Source organism: Varanus komodoensis, unplaced genomic scaffold (genome assembly GCF_004798865.1).
Source record: "Varanus komodoensis strain SLA01 unplaced genomic scaffold, ASM479886v1 scaffold28, whole genome shotgun sequence".
Taxonomy (NCBI): domain Eukaryota; kingdom Metazoa; phylum Chordata; class Lepidosauria; order Squamata; family Varanidae; genus Varanus; species Varanus komodoensis.
In genome coordinates, this window is record NW_025335727.1 from 12,885,017 (window position 1) to 12,906,697 (window position 21,681).

At 39.7% G+C, this 21,681-nt stretch overlaps 1 protein-coding gene across 1 annotated transcript in view; it reads left to right on the forward strand.

Moving 5' to 3' along the window:
* The window catches only part of PPM1L (protein phosphatase, Mg2+/Mn2+ dependent 1L), a 193,451-nt gene that overhangs the window by 121,377 nt on the left and 50,393 nt on the right, over positions 1 to 21,681 (forward strand). The window contains exon 2 of the mRNA XM_044434568.1: positions 15,616 to 15,790. Within this exon, the coding sequence (XP_044290503.1) occupies positions 15,616 to 15,790 (175 nt within the window). The remainder of the gene's footprint in view (positions 1 to 15,615; positions 15,791 to 21,681) is intronic.

A 21,681-nucleotide genomic window follows, 5' to 3' on the forward strand; every position in this document is an offset into this window, starting at 1 on the left:
GAGTAATTGAAAGGGTAAAAGGAAACAGTAATAACAAAAAAACCCTTTTACTCTTCAGCATTCTGACAACATGGTGGGCATGTCGTGAGTGGAGCCGGCTGGAGCCGGAGGTCAGACTAGATGGCCCGAGAGGCCCCTTCTGACTCGCTCTGTTTCTATGTTTCTAACATATGCAAGAAATGCCCATAAAGCGAAGCCTACACCTTTTCTACACCCATTCACATGTACTGAATGCCTGAATGGAGGCCCCATATGTACATCAGAGTTCCCTGCCCATGGATCCCTTTACCCATCTGCATTTCCATTCATTTGGATGGAGTCTTGTGTGCATATATTGGTGCTAATGAGAGTTTTCTCTCCAATAAAAATAACAGTTTTAGAGGAGTGATTTTAATAGGGGCACAGCAGGGGAGGAAAGGGTTAAACTACCTCTTTCCTCCTGCTGTTGTTTTGGTAATTATCAACATATAATTGATATGCACACACACACAGGCTAGCTGTTCTTTTGCATTTTTAATGTGCATAGTGAATGCAAAAACACACTGGCTTGTATTCAGTGGGCTTAAGCCAATGTTGGTCTTACTTAAACTCCATTCATTTGAATGGATCTGTTCTAAGTAATATTGGATAGAAGTCATTTAATGTCTCATCTAGTATAGCCTTGTGGACAGCTTTCCTGAAGCAAGACTGAGGTCCTTTCATAATGCAGTACTTTTGGCCAGATTTGGAAAATATAAAATTCATGTTGTTCACACACATTTTCAGGCCCTAGCCTACCACCACAGGTCTGGCTCACCACTACGAATTGTCTCCAGGGTGTCCTGAGTAATCTTCTAATCTCAGTTCCCCATCTGTACACTGAAAATAATAGTAACCTACCAAGAAGTGTGGGTGTTATAAAAGCCGTAAAGCACTTTGCATATAATGGCTGATGTATAAATAATTGCTAATATGAAAAGGCTGCTCCCTGAATCCATGCTAGCAATGTTGAAAGCTCCTAGACACACATTATTAAGATGGACCACTTTTCCTCACCCTTTTAGTCTCCTTCAATAGATTTATGGGGAAAATGTGGTCTCCTTTATGCCTTGAAGTTGCTTCCCTGCACAAAGCATAGTGGACTTCAGCAAAGAATTAGTATGGATTTTTAAGATGCTTTAGTTTGACTATAGATTTTTCATTAAGCACAAAGGTATGTTGTAGGCAAATAGATTGTAGCAGAAGGACACTTAATTACCTTTTAAGCTGAGGCTGTTATGTGTGAGTACTACAGAATACCCCTACACAGTTTTTATAACAGATTCATTGAAAATTCACAGGAGGAAATGTGTAATGTAGAGAGCATTGCTTCCATTTTTGCCCCATTCATCTCTGAGGAAGCAACTGGCATGTGTCATTATCAGATGCCAGTATCTTTAAGTCAACTGCCTATGAACAAGATCATGGGGCCCCTGAAAGTACATGTAGAAAAGATGATCCTTCATGGCCACAAGCCATGAAAGGGCTTAAAAATTAAAAGTAGCACTTCAGAGTGGCTTACAATGGACTGGTTGCACTGGTGTAATATGTTCCTACTGGCAACCATATCCTGAGTTTCCAGACCATTTTCCGGAGCACCACATAATATAACACACTGCGGTATTCCCAGTGGGAATGTACATGTACACAGATAACTTGAAATAAGGCTATCCATGCTTAGGTTGGGTTATAGCTGGTTCACCAGCCCAAGCGGGTAAAATGAAAAGCAACGAATGGCTGAAATGTAAAAAACGCGTCAATAATCACCCCAGACTATCAGCTTGGTTCTTTTGTGAGAATACTGTTTACAGTGCAAATGCTTCTGCAGGAAAGGTATCTACAAAGCAAATATTTTGTTAGAACAGGTGCCAATATACACATAGCCAAATGACAAGAGCTCTTTGCTTGCCAAAGGGCAACTAATGAGACATTCAGAAGCGTGTAGAAGCAATTTTTCAGTTTGTGTGGAACGCAGACTAAAGTACATTGAAAAAGCCAAGGAATCAAGGCTGTGTTGTTCAAAATATGAAGAGTGTTTTGCTCGACTGCTGCAATGTTTTTGAGCGGCAGACATATTTCCTTGAACTGTATTGAATGGCACATGGGTGGCAAGGCCAGCTGGATCACTGCAGCTGTATCACTCTTGCAGTTTTCCAAGGACCTGTTTTTCTCCACAGTGCTAAGCAAGCACAATTGCTTTGCTTATTAAGCAGTCTAAGTCATGGTGCTTCCAGGTTTCCTCAGATGTTAGTAAATATCAACCTGGACCAATGTAGAGTTAGAAATGGAATGAAAACAAAGAAGCCTACATATTTCACACCTCATTGAGTTTTTTTCTGGGGGAAAAAGACTCAATGATTTCCAGCTTCAGTTGAAAACTCTGTTGTGTTTTACAGGTGCTAGTGAAACAAAATGCCCAAAGGTATATGTCACACATACCTCACACATTTTCAAAAGCATAACCTTTGACATCTTTGACAAAGATGATTTTCTCAACTCTGCTGTAACACAGTTAAAGTTTGCACTGGATTGTTTCACATAAAACTGTGAAGAAGACCACATCTGAAAAATATATGCATCCATTTAAACAGCAATATTTATTTATTATATTTATAGCCCACCTTTCCCCATTGTAGAACTCAAGGTGGCTACATGTGGTTCCCAGGGCCCTCTTCTCCAAGCTCAGACCAGCTCTAGAACTGCTTTGCTTCAATATGCTGGTTGCTTTATGTGCCTTCAGACCATACTCTGGATCAGTATTAATTCTGAACCGGGACCCTTCCAGGTTTTTTGACTTAAAGGCTCACTGGGCTCAGCCAGCATGGCAAATGGTCAGGAATGCTGGAAACTGATTGAAACATCTAGAGGGCACTAGACTGGTGACAGCCTATGGCCATCTAATCCAGCTTCTTTTGGACAGCAGTGACCATCCATCCAACTCTCTAGACCTATTGCCCATAGACAATCCAGATTGTGGTTTTCAGAGGTATATTTCCTCTGTATTTAGTGCTTTGGCAGGGCACCCCAAAGATAGCATCCAGCATTTGCCGTGATGGTAGAGGCCACACATGCCTCTCCCATCACAGCAAATACACCACTTGCAGTTCCATTTCTTATTCTTTCCCTAATTTTGCCTAAACTAGAATTTGTCATTTTCACAGCAGCTGCACACCTTTTCCTAGAATACTCCAAGAATGATCTAGGATACCCTCCAACTATGGTTGGAATCCTAATTCTTGTTTCTAGAGTGTTTTCCCCTTCTCTTGTTTAAGTCATAGCCGATATTGTGAGCCTGGGGGCCACTAGAAAAGTAGCTTGGACAGTTGGTCCCTGCTCTATAGCTCCTGATGGGTACATTTTCTGTGTATTGGTCTAACCCTATCTAAAACCCACATAAGTTACTGACCATGCAGTAGATAATTCTGGAATGTAGACTTATTAGGTGAAATTGTTTTTCTTGTCTCTTGTTTGATTTCCAAGCATTTGACAATCTATGTCCAATTCACTTGCTACATTTTACTAGAACAGTGTGAATTGAAACTGTGAATTGATAGGGAGATGTGTTTGCTTTTAGTGAAAACTTTTGCTTGGCCAAAGGCAAGACAGATATTTAAAATATATTCCTTGCAGAATCTATCTTTGTTACACACACCAATATTGCTGTGTTGTTATTATTTAAGAATCTGAATGCACACTTAACAATTTAAGGGGACAATCCTATGGAAGTTTAGATAGAAAAAAACACATCTCCCAGCATGCTAGGTGTTGTAAGTCATGCATAAGATTGTGCCTAAATTGTAGTAACAGGTCTTATTTAAAATCTTACTGTGCAAATTGCAAGCACATAATCAGTTGTATAATTAGATTGCAGGATAACTCTTGTGCTGCAGTGCTTGGGATGGTATGCCATGGCTAATGTCACAGCTCTCCCAGAGTCTGGAGAGCGTTTCATCCTGGGAGAGGGAGATCCACGCTGGGAGACCCTCTTCTGACTGATAAGAAACCTCAGTGCTACTTCTTTGATGTCAGGTAGATGAGGAAGGGGCTGTGCCAGGAAAGGATGCCAGTGGATCCACAGCCCACTCCCACTCTTCACTGGCACTCCAAACCCAGCTGTACATCTTCATCAGTCCTAGAACTAGGATACACTTAATTCCTGAGTCAGACAAAAGTGTAGAACATCCAAAATAACCCACTGGAATAAAGAAGCAAAGGTATTTATCATATTGTCTTGATTTATCACTTATGGTAGTCTGTGGGCATTTTTTATGACAAGTTGTTCCAGGGGCTCTGCCATTCTTCCCAAGCCCTTCCATGTTATTTATTTATTTGCATAGAAAAGGGAAAGTAAGATATTCTTTAACTAAAAGATGCTAAAACAAACCCCTGTATTACTGCTGTTCCACTATACTGTAGCACCACCTTGTGGTTGTGTAATACAACATATAGGAAGATGCAAAAAGAAGAGCGCCAAGAAAAATGTGTATAAAGCAGGCAATCGTAATTCTGGAAAGAATACAGCACCAGAAGGTGACAAGCTCTCATATAGAACCCTTCAAAGGATCAGGATGTTGCACAAAATATATAGTCTTATTCTTTGAAGTTTTCCAATGCATTTCAGCCTTGTATCATATTTATAGGCCTCCTTCAGGGATCAATATTTCTAAAAGATATCTGCAGAGGTCTCTGAAAAGATATGTCTCCAAGATTAATCCAGTCTCCATATATTTTTTTTTCAGCAACCTGGGACTTTGCCTCTGCTTTCCAACAGATCAATTCCTCCCATTGATTAAAAGCCCAAACCAAAAAACACCATCCATGAAGGAGAGAGAGAAACAGAGATTCATGTTCTTCATGAACCTAGCAGGGCTTTGGAGTCTTCAAAGGCAGTGATGTCAGGCTCTTTGCATCTAGCAGCAGGATTGTTCTGTAACTTTTTCAAAACATGTTTGAAACTTAATTCCAAGATAAAACTAAACTTTGAAGAATCTCTAGCTACTTCTGTTGCTTAGCTATAATAGAGAAGAAATGCCTCAAATATTAAATATACACAGTAAATCCTCGTTATATAAATGGGAGGAGAAGATCCAAAATGTCTGGATAATTAGAAGCTTGGTTAATGGGGATATATGTCTATAACCAGCCATATGATTATATTTGGAATGTCATTCCAAGTGACAGAAGTCTAAGCCACTAACGGCAGATGAAAAGAGGTTATAGTAAATTCTTCACCCATGACAGGAGCCTATCCCTGGCTCCCACCTGACATCAATTGACATGACTGATGTATCACTCTGAATGCCACATGAGCCGTCAATCTTGCCCTTCTGCCCAGTGCTTCAAGCCAGCTGCCCACCTCTTTTAGTTTTACATTGTCAATTATTCATTCATACATTATTTATCAATTATGCATATTCAAATTTTACAGGCTTCTTTTCTGCCTGAATGCCCTCAAAGTGGCATGCAGCCATAACATTCAACGCTCCCTCTTCCCCACAGAAAAAAAAAATAACAGTATGAAAAGAAAAATAGAAAAGCACCATCAGGGACAGAGACACCTACAGATGTAAACACGTGAGCTTTGATGTTCCAGTAGAACAAGTTGCGCTTTATCCATTTATTGAAGGTTAGTAGGAAGCTAGATGACTAAGAACGACTCCAGACATGTTCCTACCAGCCCGGATAGCAGAGGCATACATAGCAAAAGTTCTAGGGTTGTCATTTGACCTACCTGACAGAAGGGTCTAGACTCTAGAGGGTCCTAACTGTTTTGAACTTGCAAAAGTCATGCAAAAACTCCGTGACTTTCTAGCATGTATCATAATGATCTCTTCTAAATGATAGCCCTGGTTCAGTCTACATGAAGCTGTCTTTTCCATCATAATAACAAACATCAGCCATATGATGGATTTCCCCCAATACACTGCCATACATGAGAAGGAATTAGAAAGTCCATTTCTCTCTCTCTCTCTCTCTCTCTCTCTCTCTCTCTCTCTCTCTCTCTCTCTCTCTCCCCCCAAAAAAAAAAAAAAAAGTATTTTTATTTTGGTAGACAAGATTAGACTCTCATAAATAGCTCTGACTAATCCCTTACTTCTGTTTTTCATTTGGCATATTTTCAAACACAAACAATGCCTTGACATATCGAATATTTTCTTACTAAATATAAAATTCCACGTCGAATGCATAGGATATTTGTGTGATCTCTACTCACTGGAATAATTAATAGTTACCATTTGCTATCCAATTTTGTAATGTAACTAGATAATATATTTCCAAGATACCATTTCTATTAATTTGCTATTGCTGCTGACTCTTTTTTTTAAGAAGTCATTACTATGGTTTTCCTTGATTAGGGCTACAGTCCTATGCTCCTGTGCCCTCACTGCATGTATGCCTCTGACCTCAGGGAGTGGGAGAGAGGGAGCCTGGGATGCTTAAAGGAAACGGTGTACGCACTTGGCCTGAGCCTCCTCTCATTTCTGCCTCTCCAGCATTCTTTTCTTTTCTTTTCTTAAAGCTAGTTGCAGACTTGGAGAAGTAGTAATTACTGTTCTTTCACACTGGCTGCAAGGGGAGCAGGGTGAGGGCTGGTCTTCAGAGTCCTTGCACCAAAGCTGCCTCAAAGTTGAGCCTGTAAAACAAACAAACAAACAAACCTGTGGCCCTTCAGACAATGTTGGGAGGCCATAGGATTGTGCCCTAAAATTGAGCATATTTAAAGAACCCCATTATGCCATTTCTCCTCATTCTAGGCAGTATTCTTTCTCCCTCTGCTTCTCATCAGTTTCATAAATGTTTCCCTTTTAAAAGTCGGAAGAAGCACAATAAAAGGAAGAGCCCATCCTTCTTTTAATAAGGTCCAGTTGCCAGTCAGAAATATTGAAACACCATGTGTCAACCACTAGTGTCTGCCAAAAGGAAACCTGGCACAAATAATTAAACTTGTAAAAACCATGGATTACTTTTAGTTTTTGAGCATTTTTTTGTAACCATGGAATCTGAAGCTTCATAAACTACAAAAATACTATGATTAGGCTATAAAGTCACTACACAAAATAATAAAACAAACATGCTAATCAGTTCTTGCAGCAATTTAGATTAATCATGCTGATCAATCTCTAATAGACAAAAAGCCTAGCAGAGATATTCATGTTCTGTAGCTGAATACTGTACGAGTCCTCTCAACTCAGTGTATTAATTCTGATGTTATTTTTCCACAAAGCATAAAACCCAAGACCAAATGTCAGATGGTAATGCTATGTAACCAAGATCTGTAACCAAGGTCTCTTGAGAGGTCTGTTGACTGGATCAATAAATGGATTGACTGATGGTAAGCAACATGAATTTAAAGACAGAGTTAAGTAAATTAAAATGTGTACTGAAGAAATCCTGCTCATATCACTGCAACCAAGTATACAAGTGCCTCGTATCTTTCAAGGACAACAGAACCTTGCCTGTCCTTAAAGTCTGATGAAATATGAAGTCTCTGTAATATGCCAGACAAGGGCAAGGTGTAACAGAGGGTAGGAAGCAAAGACTGAGTTTGAGGAGAAAAGTATGAGCCTCCTTGGAGAGAATGCAAGGAACGTTTTAGAACAACTTAAGAGCTATTTCTTATTTCTTGTTTTTTTCTTCTTTTGTAAAGACTTATTTGCTTCATCTGTATTTCACCAGATCATGCATTCCTTTTACCAAAGAAGCCTCTTCATCCTGAATGTTGCTGTAGTGGCTCAAAGAAGACTGGAGATGAATAAGTATATAGATAGCCTGTGTATCATGCAGAAGACCAACTAGCAGTCAAAACTAATACGGGCTCCATATCAGGATCAAATATAATTAGTTCAAAGAAACCAAATACAACATCGGGCAGGATCTCTCACCTCCATGACTAATACCAAAGCTTGATGTCTACAAATTCGTAGAATATTACCTCCCTGTGCCTAGTCTGTGTCTGCTTGTAGAGTATAGTCTGGTGGCTGCACAGGTGAGGGTTATTTGGAGCCCTTGAGTTCCAGAGCATCCTAATGTTGTCCTGCTTCATCCGGCACTCCTCCTTCCATGGGCCAAGTGTTGCTTGTCTAGGTACCTCTCTTCTTCCAGTTCAGTCATACTTGGCTAGTTCTGTCAGGCCCTTGATCCGTTAATCAAAGCCAAGGTGCAAGCTAACAGCTTTGGGGGAGCAGCTTTGTGGTTTGACTGAGGCTTGCCCATGGTTTGTAACATTAAAAATATTTTTAAAGTGTTCAAGGGGAATTCATAATAGCCTGATAGCATTTGTTTTCTTTCTTCTGCATCTGTAATTTCTTGGTAGCCAAGCTGACTTTTTCCCAATGTGGCACTACAATCCTTTTGATTTCTAGGGCTTGATTGCACAAATGCTTACCACAGGTCAGTTCTGATTTATGTATTTATTTAAAATATTTTACTGCAGAACAGCAAGCCTCTAAGATGTCTTACAATTACAGAGAATTAACAAACATAACTTTAAGAAAAATTAAGGCAGTGGTGATTGGAAATGGTACTATGTTCCAGCTGCTATTCTTTAAAAGCTCCATAGGCATCTTATGGCGAAGTATTGCCCCTTACCCAAGACTTCATTCCTGGGCTTGCTGGCACGCACTCTTGGGCAGCTGGCCTGCTTGAAGCTCAATAAGGCTTGCACAGTGGGGCATGCTAGTGGTCCGTTCCGCAGTCCTCAGGTCGGAGGTTGGCAACATACAGCCCCCTGGCCTTTCTTGCAGTCCCCCCATCGCCCGCACTGCAGCATTTGCAGCTGCAATGCAGTCTCAGAGAAGCTGTGATTCTTCTTGAAAACACATTGCATGCTCCCTATAAGAGCAGCAGATGCAGCAGTGCTGAGGCGACCATCTGCGTGGGGAGGGGGAATTGGAACTCAGACACTTGAACATTGCCCACCCCTCCCATCAATGTAGTCATTGCTCCCATTGCTTTTATTTTTCCAAGGATCCATCCAGTATTGCCGTTTGTAACCCTCCTCACTTCGAGAATTATGGGCAGCCTGCTGAGGATGGGAGAAATATGCAGGCTCCTCCCATCATGCAGAAGACATAGATGGCTGTTTTTGGCTGTCTGTGTCTTTTGCCTCAGCTCAAGAGAATGAGGAACTGAGCAGGGTGAGGATTTCTTATATCTTGACAGAGCCACACCCCTCCCTTTCTTGCCCCCTGGAATGCCCCCTTTCCCAGGCCAGTATGGAAAGAAGCTCTCTAGCCATTAGGGTGGGGAGAGCACTCCAAGGTCAGAACACATTTCCAAGGCCAATGCCGGGTGTCCAGCCTATCACATGGGTGTCTAGAAATTACTCAGCAGTCATAAGATCATGCCCTTGTTATTCATTTTTAATTAATTATATTCCAATACCCAATAACTGAAGCCCTTTCCTCCAAGTCCACACACTGTGGCAAGAAGTTATGGTAACAGTGACAAGCCAAAGGCCACCATTCTGCTTTCCCAGAATGCTGCAGTGTGTGAAGCAATGTCTGGTGGGTGTTCTGGGAAATTTAAAATGGCGATTAAACTCAAGGTCCAGAGCAATTTAATTCTTCAGCTTAGATTTATTTATTTCATTGTATTCTATCCCACCTTTCTTCCTTTCCTAGTTTCCGAGAAAACAAGTTCCTTGCAAGGACTCACATAAACAAGGAGGAGGATGTACTTCTCCTCTTCTCCATGTTAACCTCATAACAACAATGAGGTAGGTTGGGCTGAGAGTCTGTGACTGGCCCAAAATCACCCTGTGAGCAGAGACTAGAACCCTACCCACTACTCTTAATCACTGCACCGCACTGGCTCTCTTTCCATTTGCAGCTTTCAACTTAAAAGATAATAATAAGAGGGCCCAGTGTTTCAGCAGTGGGCAGTGGCTCCTTTACCACTGCCTTTCTTCTTTTGAGGTTCTGCAGGGGCAAAAGAGGTGGTGCTGTGACTGCGTAGGGAAGTGGAGTGTATTATGCCTATCTGTATGATTGCAAAGGAGCCGAATGTTAATCCCCTTTATTCCGAACAATACAAGCTGCCTCTGTGCATCACAGGGACCTTTGCAAAGAAGCCCTGAATGTGACAGCAGTAAGCCAGTGGACTAAAGCAATTACTGTGTAGAGTTATCTTCTCCCTTCCAGTGCTAGCAGCAAATGACTACTTAAAACCTAGCATTAAATATCATTTGCTTACGTTGTGAGTTCATTTGCATTTGACACAATAATTTCATTTGTTCTGCCCTGCCTGGCTTCTAGACAAATTGAATGCAACTTTGGTGATATGCTAGGAGTTCATAACATAATTGGCTGTAGAGTTAGGGAGACTAAATATAAACCTGCAAAATATATATTATAACCAAACCTATTTGGCTATATATTATGTGTTTAGCTCATTTCCTTAGAATCTGGAAGGGAAGTATATATTATCCTGGATCTTTTCCCTTCACCCGTCTTCTAAATGGTGCTGGAGCCAAGAGGGGCAGCACAGCGCAGCTGCAGATAGTCTTCAGGACTGCCGTCACCCAAGTGTTTCCACGCAGAGCTGTGCCAATGCACTGGAGCCTCCACGATCACGAGAGGGAAACAAACATGTTCCTCTTGTTCCTGGTTTGATTGGAAAATTTGTCTGCCTTGTCAGTATTCACAAAAAGTATGTGGGGATACATCGGTATGTACAAATAGTTATAGTTATGCAAAACCATCACCACCCCAATAATTAACAACATTATCAAGGGTTCATAAATGATGTCCAAGTTTAGAAGCTTCTCCCTTAGGGGAAAAAAATCTATCTCCTCCAATTCTTTTGTGATGTTCTTGCAAACCTTTTTGTTTGAATAGTATTAGCCTACTGTAAGTTCTTTCTGTATGCATGCCTAGCCAATATCTGAAATGTATGCAAAACATCTATAAGTCAAAACATTTTTCTTATGATTTTCTTTTGTCATTTTGAGGTTTTTGAAGTATGAGGAAAAAATCTTTGGGGAATCAGAATACTATTGTGATGAGGCTGTGTAAGGCACTTTGTTTTAACCATAATGCAAGGACAGGAATAATTTATGTATTAATTGCTATATTAGTCTTCCACTTTTCCTCCAGAAAGTTCAAGGCAGCATTTATGTAAGATCTGGATTTTGATGTTCTGGCACGAAAGTATCATGAACAAACTCTATTTCCTGGAAAAATCTGACCTTCCTTTCATAAATCAGAAATGCCACTTCAAGTTTATGAGAAAACAAGTGATGGTGTATCCATGAGGTAGCTGCTTATTTTCCATAAGAATTCCGTTAACCCTGAGTTCCTCACACAGGAACTGTAAAGCATTGCTGCATTCTCATGCAGCTGCAGGCCCTCCAGTTCCTTTCAGTTGCTGGATCAGAAAGTGTACTTCCTGGAATGTCAACAGGGGGTTTGTTGTCTGGCCTTCACGGTAAAGATTCCCGAACCAAGACACTCAGGTTTCATGAAAACAGACATTACAGGCATTAGATGGATCACTGAATGACTCACATCTCATTTAATTAATTGCCTTGTGCTTGCTTTTCTACCACAAGTGTATTCAATGTGACTTGAGCAAGATGCTGAAGCCCCTGCAAAAGAGCCCCATGTTGCCCCCACTCTTTTCTTCCCTATTTGAAAAGCTGAGTTAGTCATTGTGGGCCAATCTCCGGCTGTACTTCTACCCTTCCCTCTCCCAAAGTGGGTGGTTTTGACTGCAGCTCATTCCCCTTGCTACCATCGTCTTTCCTCTTTAGCCATCCAACAAGAGAAGGAGGCACCACACCAAGTAAAGGGGAACCAAGGGGACAAAGTTCTGCAAGGATATTTTGCTCAAGCCCTCTTCCCGAAGCCTGGATCAAGCTTTGGACCACTCTTCAATAGTTGGTGTTCACTCAGTTCAGGCTCTGAATTTCCCCATGTAGCACATGTTATGCAGAGGTGTGGCTTCCCGGGTGTTTCTATCAGTTCTGCTCAACAAAGGTAGATGATCCTCCTTGGAAGAGTATTTGCTGCAGATACCTCTGTTCAAAAGGGCCAAGGCGTATAAAATTGTATCTGCAACTCTAGCCATTTTTACACCAGTTCTCCATGTAATTTGCATGGAGGGAGTGAGAAGTGGGATTATTCCTTCTGGATCTTTTTCCCAACCTTCAGACAAGTTCCGCAAAAGCAGGGGAGGAGCTGTGTGTTGTTGCATTGTGAGGTTGGGTCTCTGAAAAGTAACTCAACATCCACCCTTGCTCAATAAATGAAGACTATTTGCTGCACCCTTCTAGTTGTCTCAAGCTATTTTTTCCCTTCAGTTAACTCCTCTGTGATTTTATTATTATGGGACTTGATATTAATCCAGATACATAAGCCAGAAGATAAACCTATTATTTTACACTAGATACAGTAGAACTAAATTCCAGATTTGTTTTCTTGTCTCGGGATGTTCATTGTGGCAGGATTTAAAAATAATTAATCAATGGTTTTATTGGATAAGTGTTGATTTTTTTGCCTTTCATTTACTTTTCTTAGCAGTATACTAATTAACATCAAGTTTTGCATTTCTGTCTATTTGACTTGATATGGCCAAGGTGGGGGGTGGGGTCATAAAATGCAAATTCAGCATCATAGGCATTGCTTTCCTGTTTACCAGTATTTGATTATCTGCAAAGGTTGGCACAAATAAAATGCTGCATGATACTCTTTCCTGGTGATCCATGCAATTTAACAACAGTTCACTGGTGGTAGAGTGCCAGGTTTAGTTTAGCTCTTCTGAACAATTTTATCAAACAGTAATTAATTGGGTGAACTGTATTTAAATTATCCGAAGGAAGCATTGTATGTCAGCCATCTTGTGGAGAAGATTAAATAATCATTCCTCTAGAAAAATCTTGAGTATTCCCAGTGTAATGTTGATTTGATAAGCTTCTGAAGCAGATTAGCCTCATGGAGGCAGTTCAGCACCCTGAGCCTGATGATATGAAGAAAATATATTATTGTATCCATCATACAGCTAAATATGTAGCTTATGCTATTGGAAATAGTCTAAGAATGAACCAACAAGTGTATTTCCAGTCCATTTTTGCTTTGCTCCTGTTCATTCATAAATCTATAACAATCTTACCCTGTTTTCTCATACATCTATATTAAAATACCAAAATTCATACTATATTTAATAACACATGAAATATCTATTTTGTAAACAAGTAACTCACAATTACACATTTATTTACTCATTTGCATATTTGTTGAGCAATGTGTTATAAAATTTGAAAAAGTGTGAAAAACAAAGATAGCTATTCCTTACATAAGTTCAGGGACCATAAATCTGGTTTGTTCTCTTTAAAGTGTAGACGGAATGAAATGCTCCAGCATCCCTAGTTAAGCACGTCATTGCAGCCTTGATTTCGCCATAGTAGTTTAAGCCTTCTTTGGAAGCCTTAGTCTCTTTATGTGACTCTTGTTTCTTATAATCTTGAGGTGTTTATACAGGGATTTGCCTAAAGGAAAATTCACCATTAGGGGGCCCTTCAGAAGCACACCTGGTGCAGACTCAAGAGAGGGATATTTTAGTGGTTTCTCTGAGATTGTGGAACTCTCTCACAAGCCAGGCTACATTTGCTCCCTCTCCTAATCTTTCACTGGCTGTTCAATTTCATGGCATTTAAGAATTCCTTTAGCCTCTAAATTGGATTGGGTACTGTTTTTAATTTTAAAAAATAAAGTTTATTTTTTTGAAAAAGTTATGTGTTAATTGTATTCTAATGTATTGTTTTATTGCTTAAATCATTGTAATTAATTCTGTTTCCTTTACTCCACACTGGTTAGACCTCATCTTGGGTACTGTGTCCAGTACTGGGCATCACAGTTTAAGAACCATGCGGACAAACTGGAAAGGGCTCCGAGGACAGCAAGGTTGATCCAAGGACTGGAAACAAAGCCCAAAGGCAGAGTTTCAAAGAACTGCGTATGCTTAGCCTTGAAAAGAAAAGACTAAGGGAAGATATGATAGTACTCTACAAGTACTTGAAAGGCTGTCACAAAGAAGAAGGATGTGATCTCTTCTCAATTATCCTAGAATGCAGGACATGGAATAAGATGCTCAAGTTATGGAAAGCCAGATTCCAGCAAGATATCAGAAAAAATTTCCTGATTGTTAGAGCAGTATGACAATGGAACCAATGACCTAGGGAGGTTGTGGGTTTTCCCACGTTAGAGGCATTTAAGATGCTACTGGACAGTCATCTGGGAGGGATGGTGTTCTGCACTGAGCTGGTGGTTGGACCCAATGGCCTTCTGGCCTTTTCCAACTGTACTATTCTATGATTCTATGATAAGCCATCTTGGATGCCAATGTTTTGGGAGAGAGGTGAGGTAGAAACAAAACAATGATCAAAAAGAGATCCTGGCCCTCCTGTGTATGACAGCCTTTCATGTACTTGAAGAATGTATCACACCTTCCCTCGGTATTCTCTTCTGAAGGTTAAATATGCCCAGTTCTCATAGTCTTTCCACATTGTTGCCCTTGTCCAAACCCTTTCCAGTTTGTTTGCATTTTTCTTAAACTGCATTGCCCAGAAGTGGACACAGAACTCCAGATGAGGCCTAACTAGTGCTAAGCAGATGGCAACTTGTACTTTGCATGATACTTCTATCAATGCAGCCCAAATCAGCATTTGCCCTTTTTTGCAGCCATATCACATTGTTGACTCATGTTCAGTTTGTGGTCTGTGACAATTCCAAAATCCTACAACAATTCCAAGTGCCTTGTTATATTGATGAGCCAAGTATTTTCCATCTTGTAAAAGTGCATTTGGTTTGTTTTTCCTATGCACTGGATTGGCATTTGTCCCTATTAAATTTCATTCTGTTGTTTTCAGTCCAGGGTTCCAACCTAGCAAGATCACATTGAATTTCTTTTCTTTCTTCTGGGGTATTAGTAATCCCTCCCCATTTTGTTTCATCTGCAAATTTGACCATTCTCTGCACCTCCTCCTCCAAAGTATTACTAAAACGTTGAAGAGCGCTGTGCTCAAGCCTGTGGTACCATTCAACAAAGTTTGCTGCACCTAAAAGTGCATCTGTGATATGCTGGGAAATGTGTGACTAGTTCCTTGAAATGCTTTGGAAAAGCAGAAGGGAGCTCTTTTTATATATATGGAACCAACAACAATAAATATGATCAAGAACTCACGTAACTATATCCCAAAAACTCCAAAGACTGAAAGTATGATGCATTTCCAGATATAATGGTAGCCCCCAGACAAAGCAATAATGGATTAAATACTTTATAATTGGCTGCCTTTTGATGGTGTTCCACAAACCACCACTTAAGAAGGACATCTTCATCCTACTTTTTAGTAAACTTAAAGAAATAAAGTAAAAACAAATGCTAACAGCACCTTATTAGTTAAACTGATTTCCCAACTAAGTAATGCACCTAAATGATCTTCACAACCTGTTTTTAGGCCAACATGTTAGAAAAGGTAATTGGTGGATGACTCCTGCCCCACCCAGATGGTTAATATGTCAAGGCATCAAGAACCTAACCTTTATAACAGGATGCAAAGATCTAACTGTGTGTTGTTTTTGTTTTCTTCCCCCTCTTCAGTCAGCAGCAGAATATGTGAAGTCCCGTTTACCTGAAGTCCTAAAACAGCACCTTCAGGACTATGAAAAAGACAAGGAAAATAGTGTATTGTCTTACCAGACCATCCTGGAACAACAGATTCTTTCAATTGACCGAGAAATGCTGGAAAAGTTGACTGTATCCTATGATGAAGCAGGTATGTTGATCACTTAGGGGCAAAGCCAGGCTGCAGTCATAGGCTCTCCTAAGGTTTCTTGTAGAAGATATTCTGTAGTGTCTCTTTGAAACAGTAGGTATCTAGGAATACATGGTTCATTGTACTACATCTTTTCTGCAGAAGTGTAACTTTTTACAAGTATTCTGCAGATGAAAGTACACTTTTTTTTACAACCTCCAGGCAAAAGAGAGATTACTTGGTCTGTTGGCCCACTAGACAGAATGCTGAGAGAGAGAGAGAATACCATAACTGTAAGGGTTAAATCTGGTTTTCCCTTGCTGCATAAATTTCTAGGCTTTATACCACAATCCTTCTCCTGTTTCTCGTGACTTAACATGGTTGAACCCTGCTATCTTCCTATCATTAATGTTGTAGCATCTGCTTCATCAATCACTATTAAAAGAGAAACCCATCTGGGCTACATATGTGGCATAATCAAGAACTGTAATTCAGTTTTATATAATCTGAAGAGCAAAGCACACGAAAGACTTGACAAACACTTTAGAAGCATTTACAGTTTGTAACTTTTTGTGATGTAAAGAAGGGACAGAGATTTACTTTTTAATGGTAGGTGTGTCCACCTATCCCTTTCAACATTAGAAGAAAAGTATTTTATAGGAAAATTACACATATTTAAAAGAAGAAAACTTATTTTTTGCCTTTATTGGAAAATACATGTTTGGACCTGAAATGTGTGAAACATATAAAAATTGTGAATTTTAATGCTGAAGTGAGGCAATCATCTTGGAGTGAAGAGCTGCATAAACAAGTCTAGAATAAAGTGTATGTGTGATGTGCAATTTAAGCAACAACAAAAATGCCTTTAGCCTGGCAGACTCTGAACAGAAGTCCTGTATTTATACCCATAATGAGGAAGAAATACTTCCTTAGCATTCTAATCAAGTCTCTTGTTCAGTACAAGAGAAGTAATGGGGCTACCTGTTCTGAAGCAAGTCCTGATTACAACTACCATGTAAAATACATGTAGGGCTTTTTAAAAAAATAATAATTGCAGCAGATGTTCACAATTCCAAATCCTCCAGCCATTCAGTTACATGACAATTCTCAGGATAGCATTTCCTCCTGTTGTGACAGATTTCACTGCTTTGTCATACCCCTTTAATTTTAATGAGAAGGCCAATCTGTTCCCGATTCTACATAGTATGTGTACTGAGGGCCGGGGGCTTGGGAGAAGGAAGGAGGACAGAGGAGTTTTCAAATGGAGCAAATTATGACCACCAGGTGAACGTCTAGCTGTCTTCACATACATCAGCAGGATGGCAACAGCAGATATTCTCTGTGTCTCAATTACTTAACTTATAATCACAAGCAGCTGGAGTACTCCTAAGTGCTCACTGTAAATCTAATCTGGATTTAAATTTCTTGAGATATCTGACATACTGAAACTTCTACCTCAGACATGATCAATATTAGTGCTCAGCTTTTTCTAGCAGTGAAATCATATACACACAGGTTGGGGTCTTTTTTCAGCCTGTGGGCATATTTGTGGGTAGCACCATAAAATGTTTGTTGTAATAAGCTGGCAAGTCACAAAATGCCTATGCTGCATGTGAACAACCAGAAAGAGCAAGTAACCCAGTTAGAAATGAGAAGCTGGATTTGAGCCCAACATACAAAATTACATATTTGATTCCATATTGTACTCCAAAATACCATTTTTTCAGAAAGCTAAGAGGTGATGCTCAGGAGACAAGTAGTTTGCCCAAGAAACTGAATAGAAAACAAAGGTTGATTCTGGGTCTCAGAACTAAGTCCTCTCTTCTGAACCATCAGTTTTCTGCTCCAAAACAGTATCCATTCCAAAGAAAGAAACAAAATAATTTATTATTAATCATTACTCTAAAATTAATTTATTTCCCCAAATTAAATGGACGATCACTTTCATCCAGGTATCAATTGATGTTCAATTACCTTTCAGTCTTCTAGGTGTTCAGGAAAGTGGAAAAGTATGAGCCACCCATTTACAGGAGCAATCAGTTTTGAAGGAGCTGTCAAAACACAAACTTTTTAAAAAATAGGGTTTTTGACAGGGCTAAGCAGTGTTTTTTCACAGGAGTCTATATGGACTAAAACAGATGTTACTTTGGATCTGTATCTAGCTGCTACATCAATCTATGGAATATGCTCCCCAGAGAGGTCCGCCTGGCGCCGTCGTTATTTGTTTTTCGGCGCCAGGTGAAGACCTTTTTATTTAAACGTCATTTTAATTGTTAACAATATTTACTTATTTATCTGGCCAGGGTGACTTCTTTTCTTTTCTTTTATAACTTTTCTAACTCCTTTTATATCGTTTATATTTTTTATTTATTTTATATTATTAATTTTAATTTTATATTGTTATTTTTGTATTGTATTGTATTGTGTTGTAAGCCGCCCTGAGGCTTCGGCAAGGGGCGGCATGGAAATGTTCTAATCATCATCATCATCATCTTTAAAGTCAGTGCAGGAAGCTTAATTGGGATGAGGACCCTAGTGTAGGGAGGGTGAATTTGAGTTTTGGATTAGGACCTTTGCACCTAAACTGCCATAAAAATGAAAATATATGGCTGGAAAACTCAGATTTCAAATAATGTGTGCTTTCACCTTTACTGGGCAGTTGAACCTGGGTGTCCCCTTTCCTAGTACAACACTCTTATCCACTGGCTATTTGCCTGAACAGCCTCACCCTGATAGATCTGTTGGACATGGCAATTTATTCTATTCAAGCTGCCTGATAACTCAACATATTTAGGCATTAGGCATTACCCAAGAGGAATTACTGCGTGCAACGCCTGTAACATGAGATGTACAGGAGAAAGGATGCTTTCCTACTGCAGACAGAGCTGGTAGTGGGGGACAACCATATGTGAGCAACTTGTATTTGTAGCACATGTACTGTCAGTGTAGCTTTAAATAATTGATTGGAGTAAAATGTGATCTACTGCTCGTCTTATTTTGTTGGGGGTGGGAGGCAGAAACAAGCAGGAAGGATACTGAATTTAAGAACACAGGAAGAATCCTGCTGTGTTAAACAAACCATCAGCAATCAACATTATTTGTACCAATGTATTTATTTTCCACAGGGCATTGTGTTCTGAGTGTTTCTCATAAAACAAATACAATCACCATAATTATGAATATAATACATAAAAATACAAACTTGCTCAAAGTTCATTTAAAACATGTGAAAATATTATCATTATCATTATTATCCTGTTTAATATTAGTAGGTTAATTAAAATTACCCAAGATGAATAACAACATACTGACCTGGTTTGCACTTCATGGTGGCGATTCCTGGGTTGTTCAACCCAGGAATTTCCACGAACAGGGGGATTATGCAAGACTTTCCACTGTTAATTCCTAAATTGACACACAAAGTGGGAAACTCTAGCTTGTTTCTACATTGAACAAGCCAGAAATAATGCATGGTTTGTTACTGGGTATTCTCTGTGTTTAATCCATAGAAGATCCAGTTTCTAGGTCCACTCATCATGAAACAGCACGTGTACAATAATTGTTAATTAACAGTAGAATTTGTGTGTTCAGACTTCACTCATCCTCATCAGTTCCTGGGTTAAGCAACCCACCATGACATGTTAACAGGATCATACTTACATCAGGACCAAAGAGTTCATATGCAGAGATCTAATAATAAGATAGCTCATCCATATCATATTCAGCAAAAAGGGGAGAGGAAAAGAACACAAGCCACTTAGAGTAGCCAACCCTCAGGCAGTGCAGGGAGACCTTTCTCTCACCAAAGACTCATATCCTACATAAACTGTGTGCTCCTGACAGCTCCCCTTCAGTCTGCTTCTTGACAGCAGGAAAGACAAGATGGAAAATGCCTGTCCTTGGGCAGGTATCTTGACATGGACCTGGAGATGGAACAAATGCTGTCAAGCACACAGAAGTAGCAGCAAATTGCCAGGGCTGGCAGGCTCCATCAGATCCTGCATCCTGTTTCTCATGCAGACTGCACAGGTGTTTTCAGAGGAACACTGAGGTTGCATGTGGGTCCAGTAACCTTATTCATATTTTCACCTGAAATAGGATCATCCATCCACCCCACAGCCTTATTTTTTGTTCAAGCAATTCTAGGCATGGAATGCCCTGGAACCAGATAATGATAAGGTGGATCTTTATCAGATGTTACGGATATGGCATCCATATGACAGGCTATATCCAGATATATCTGCATAATGTTCCTAATATGTGGACCAGCCACAAATCTTTGATTTCAAGTTCCATACTTTAATGGAATTCTTAGACAGAAATTCAAACTAGTAAAAAAATGGATTATATCCACTGGGATATATCCAATATTAGCGTAGCTTACCTAAAGCCCCATTTGTTCCAACGGATTGGCCCTCAGTGCAACTAACTTTGGATAGAACTCAATTCTACTGTCACTTAGACCGCTCATCCATCTTTGAAAATATGAGGGCTTATAATTCAGCTTTGGATGTTAATTTGGCCTTCCAACTACACCATAACTTAACTTGACATCCTTAACAATTTTCTTTGTAAATCTTTTCCATTAGTAAGTCAGTACATCAAAGCTACCAAGCAGAATTAGCTTAGCTAAAAATAGTCATACGTGCTGACAAGATTCCCAGTCAAGTTTTAACTAAGGAAGCTTTCCAAGAGGAAGCCATGGCAGATAGAACAGATGCTTTCATCAAATTGCCAGATAACATTTAAGTCCTGTTGTTTTAAAAGTGGCATTCTTAATGAGTCTTTAGAATAGATTGGCTTAGTGGAAGCAGGAGAAGGGTAATGCCTCACTGGGGATAACTCAGTTATCTGTTCTTATGTTTGTAGTTCCATTGTACATTTTATGCACATACTCATATGCACATAAAAAACACTTTGATATAGCCTTGTACCTGATGGAGAGTGTGAGAGTTCAAGGCTAAACCTAGGGTAGGGATTGGAGGGCCCTCTAGATGTTCTTAGATTACATCTCCCATAATCTCTGATCAGTGCCCATGCTGGCAAGAGCTTTTGGGAGTTAGAATCGAACATCTGGAGGACCTCATGTCCCCCACTCTAGCACTAAAGTATGTTAAGTTATGTCTGACTCCTAGGCATTCATCAAGATCCACCCAACAATTGTTACGGAGGAGCTGAGCTTTAAGTATGTTCATAACTTGCTGACTCCAGAAAATTGCACAGCATAAGGGTAAGATGTGCAAAAATAAATAATCTGGATATATGGGACAATCAAGCAGATGCACGTGACTTATCTTCTTTGTTCTCCCACCAAGGAGTAGTTCTAAGACTACTAAGTTCCTTTCTGTAAGTTTTCTTTTCTTCTCATCCATCAATCTCTTCTCTCAGCTCTGTTTTATGGCTTTTCTACTTGGAAAATTAAGGCTCACAACAATGAATCATCAGATTCAGTATCCCATCGTCACCCTTTTGTGTCCTTAATTGAGTTATTTGGAGGCTTAGATTTGTCATGATTTGTTTTCAGTGTTTTCCAAAAATTTATATCTCAGCCAATCCATGCCAGAGAAACCCTTTCTCTAGGGTGGCCATTTACTGTCTTTTACAGAGGACAGTCCTCTGTTTGTGGGACTGCCAGAGGATGATGCTTTATTTGAAAAGCAGTCCTGTTCAGCTCTGTTTTAAAGATCAAGAACCCTAAGAATGGTTGTCCATCAGCATTTAGCACCTAAACAGCAGATTAAACAAGCAGGGACCTGCATTTGTATTTAAATTATAATACTTTTTCTAATTTTCATCTGAATAGATATATTAACATACTCAAATTTTATGCAAATTGCCATACTCTTTTGTCCTTTTTTAAGCAATTGCTATCATAAGTGGTCACCCTCTCTTTATCTCCTCTCACAGGAGAG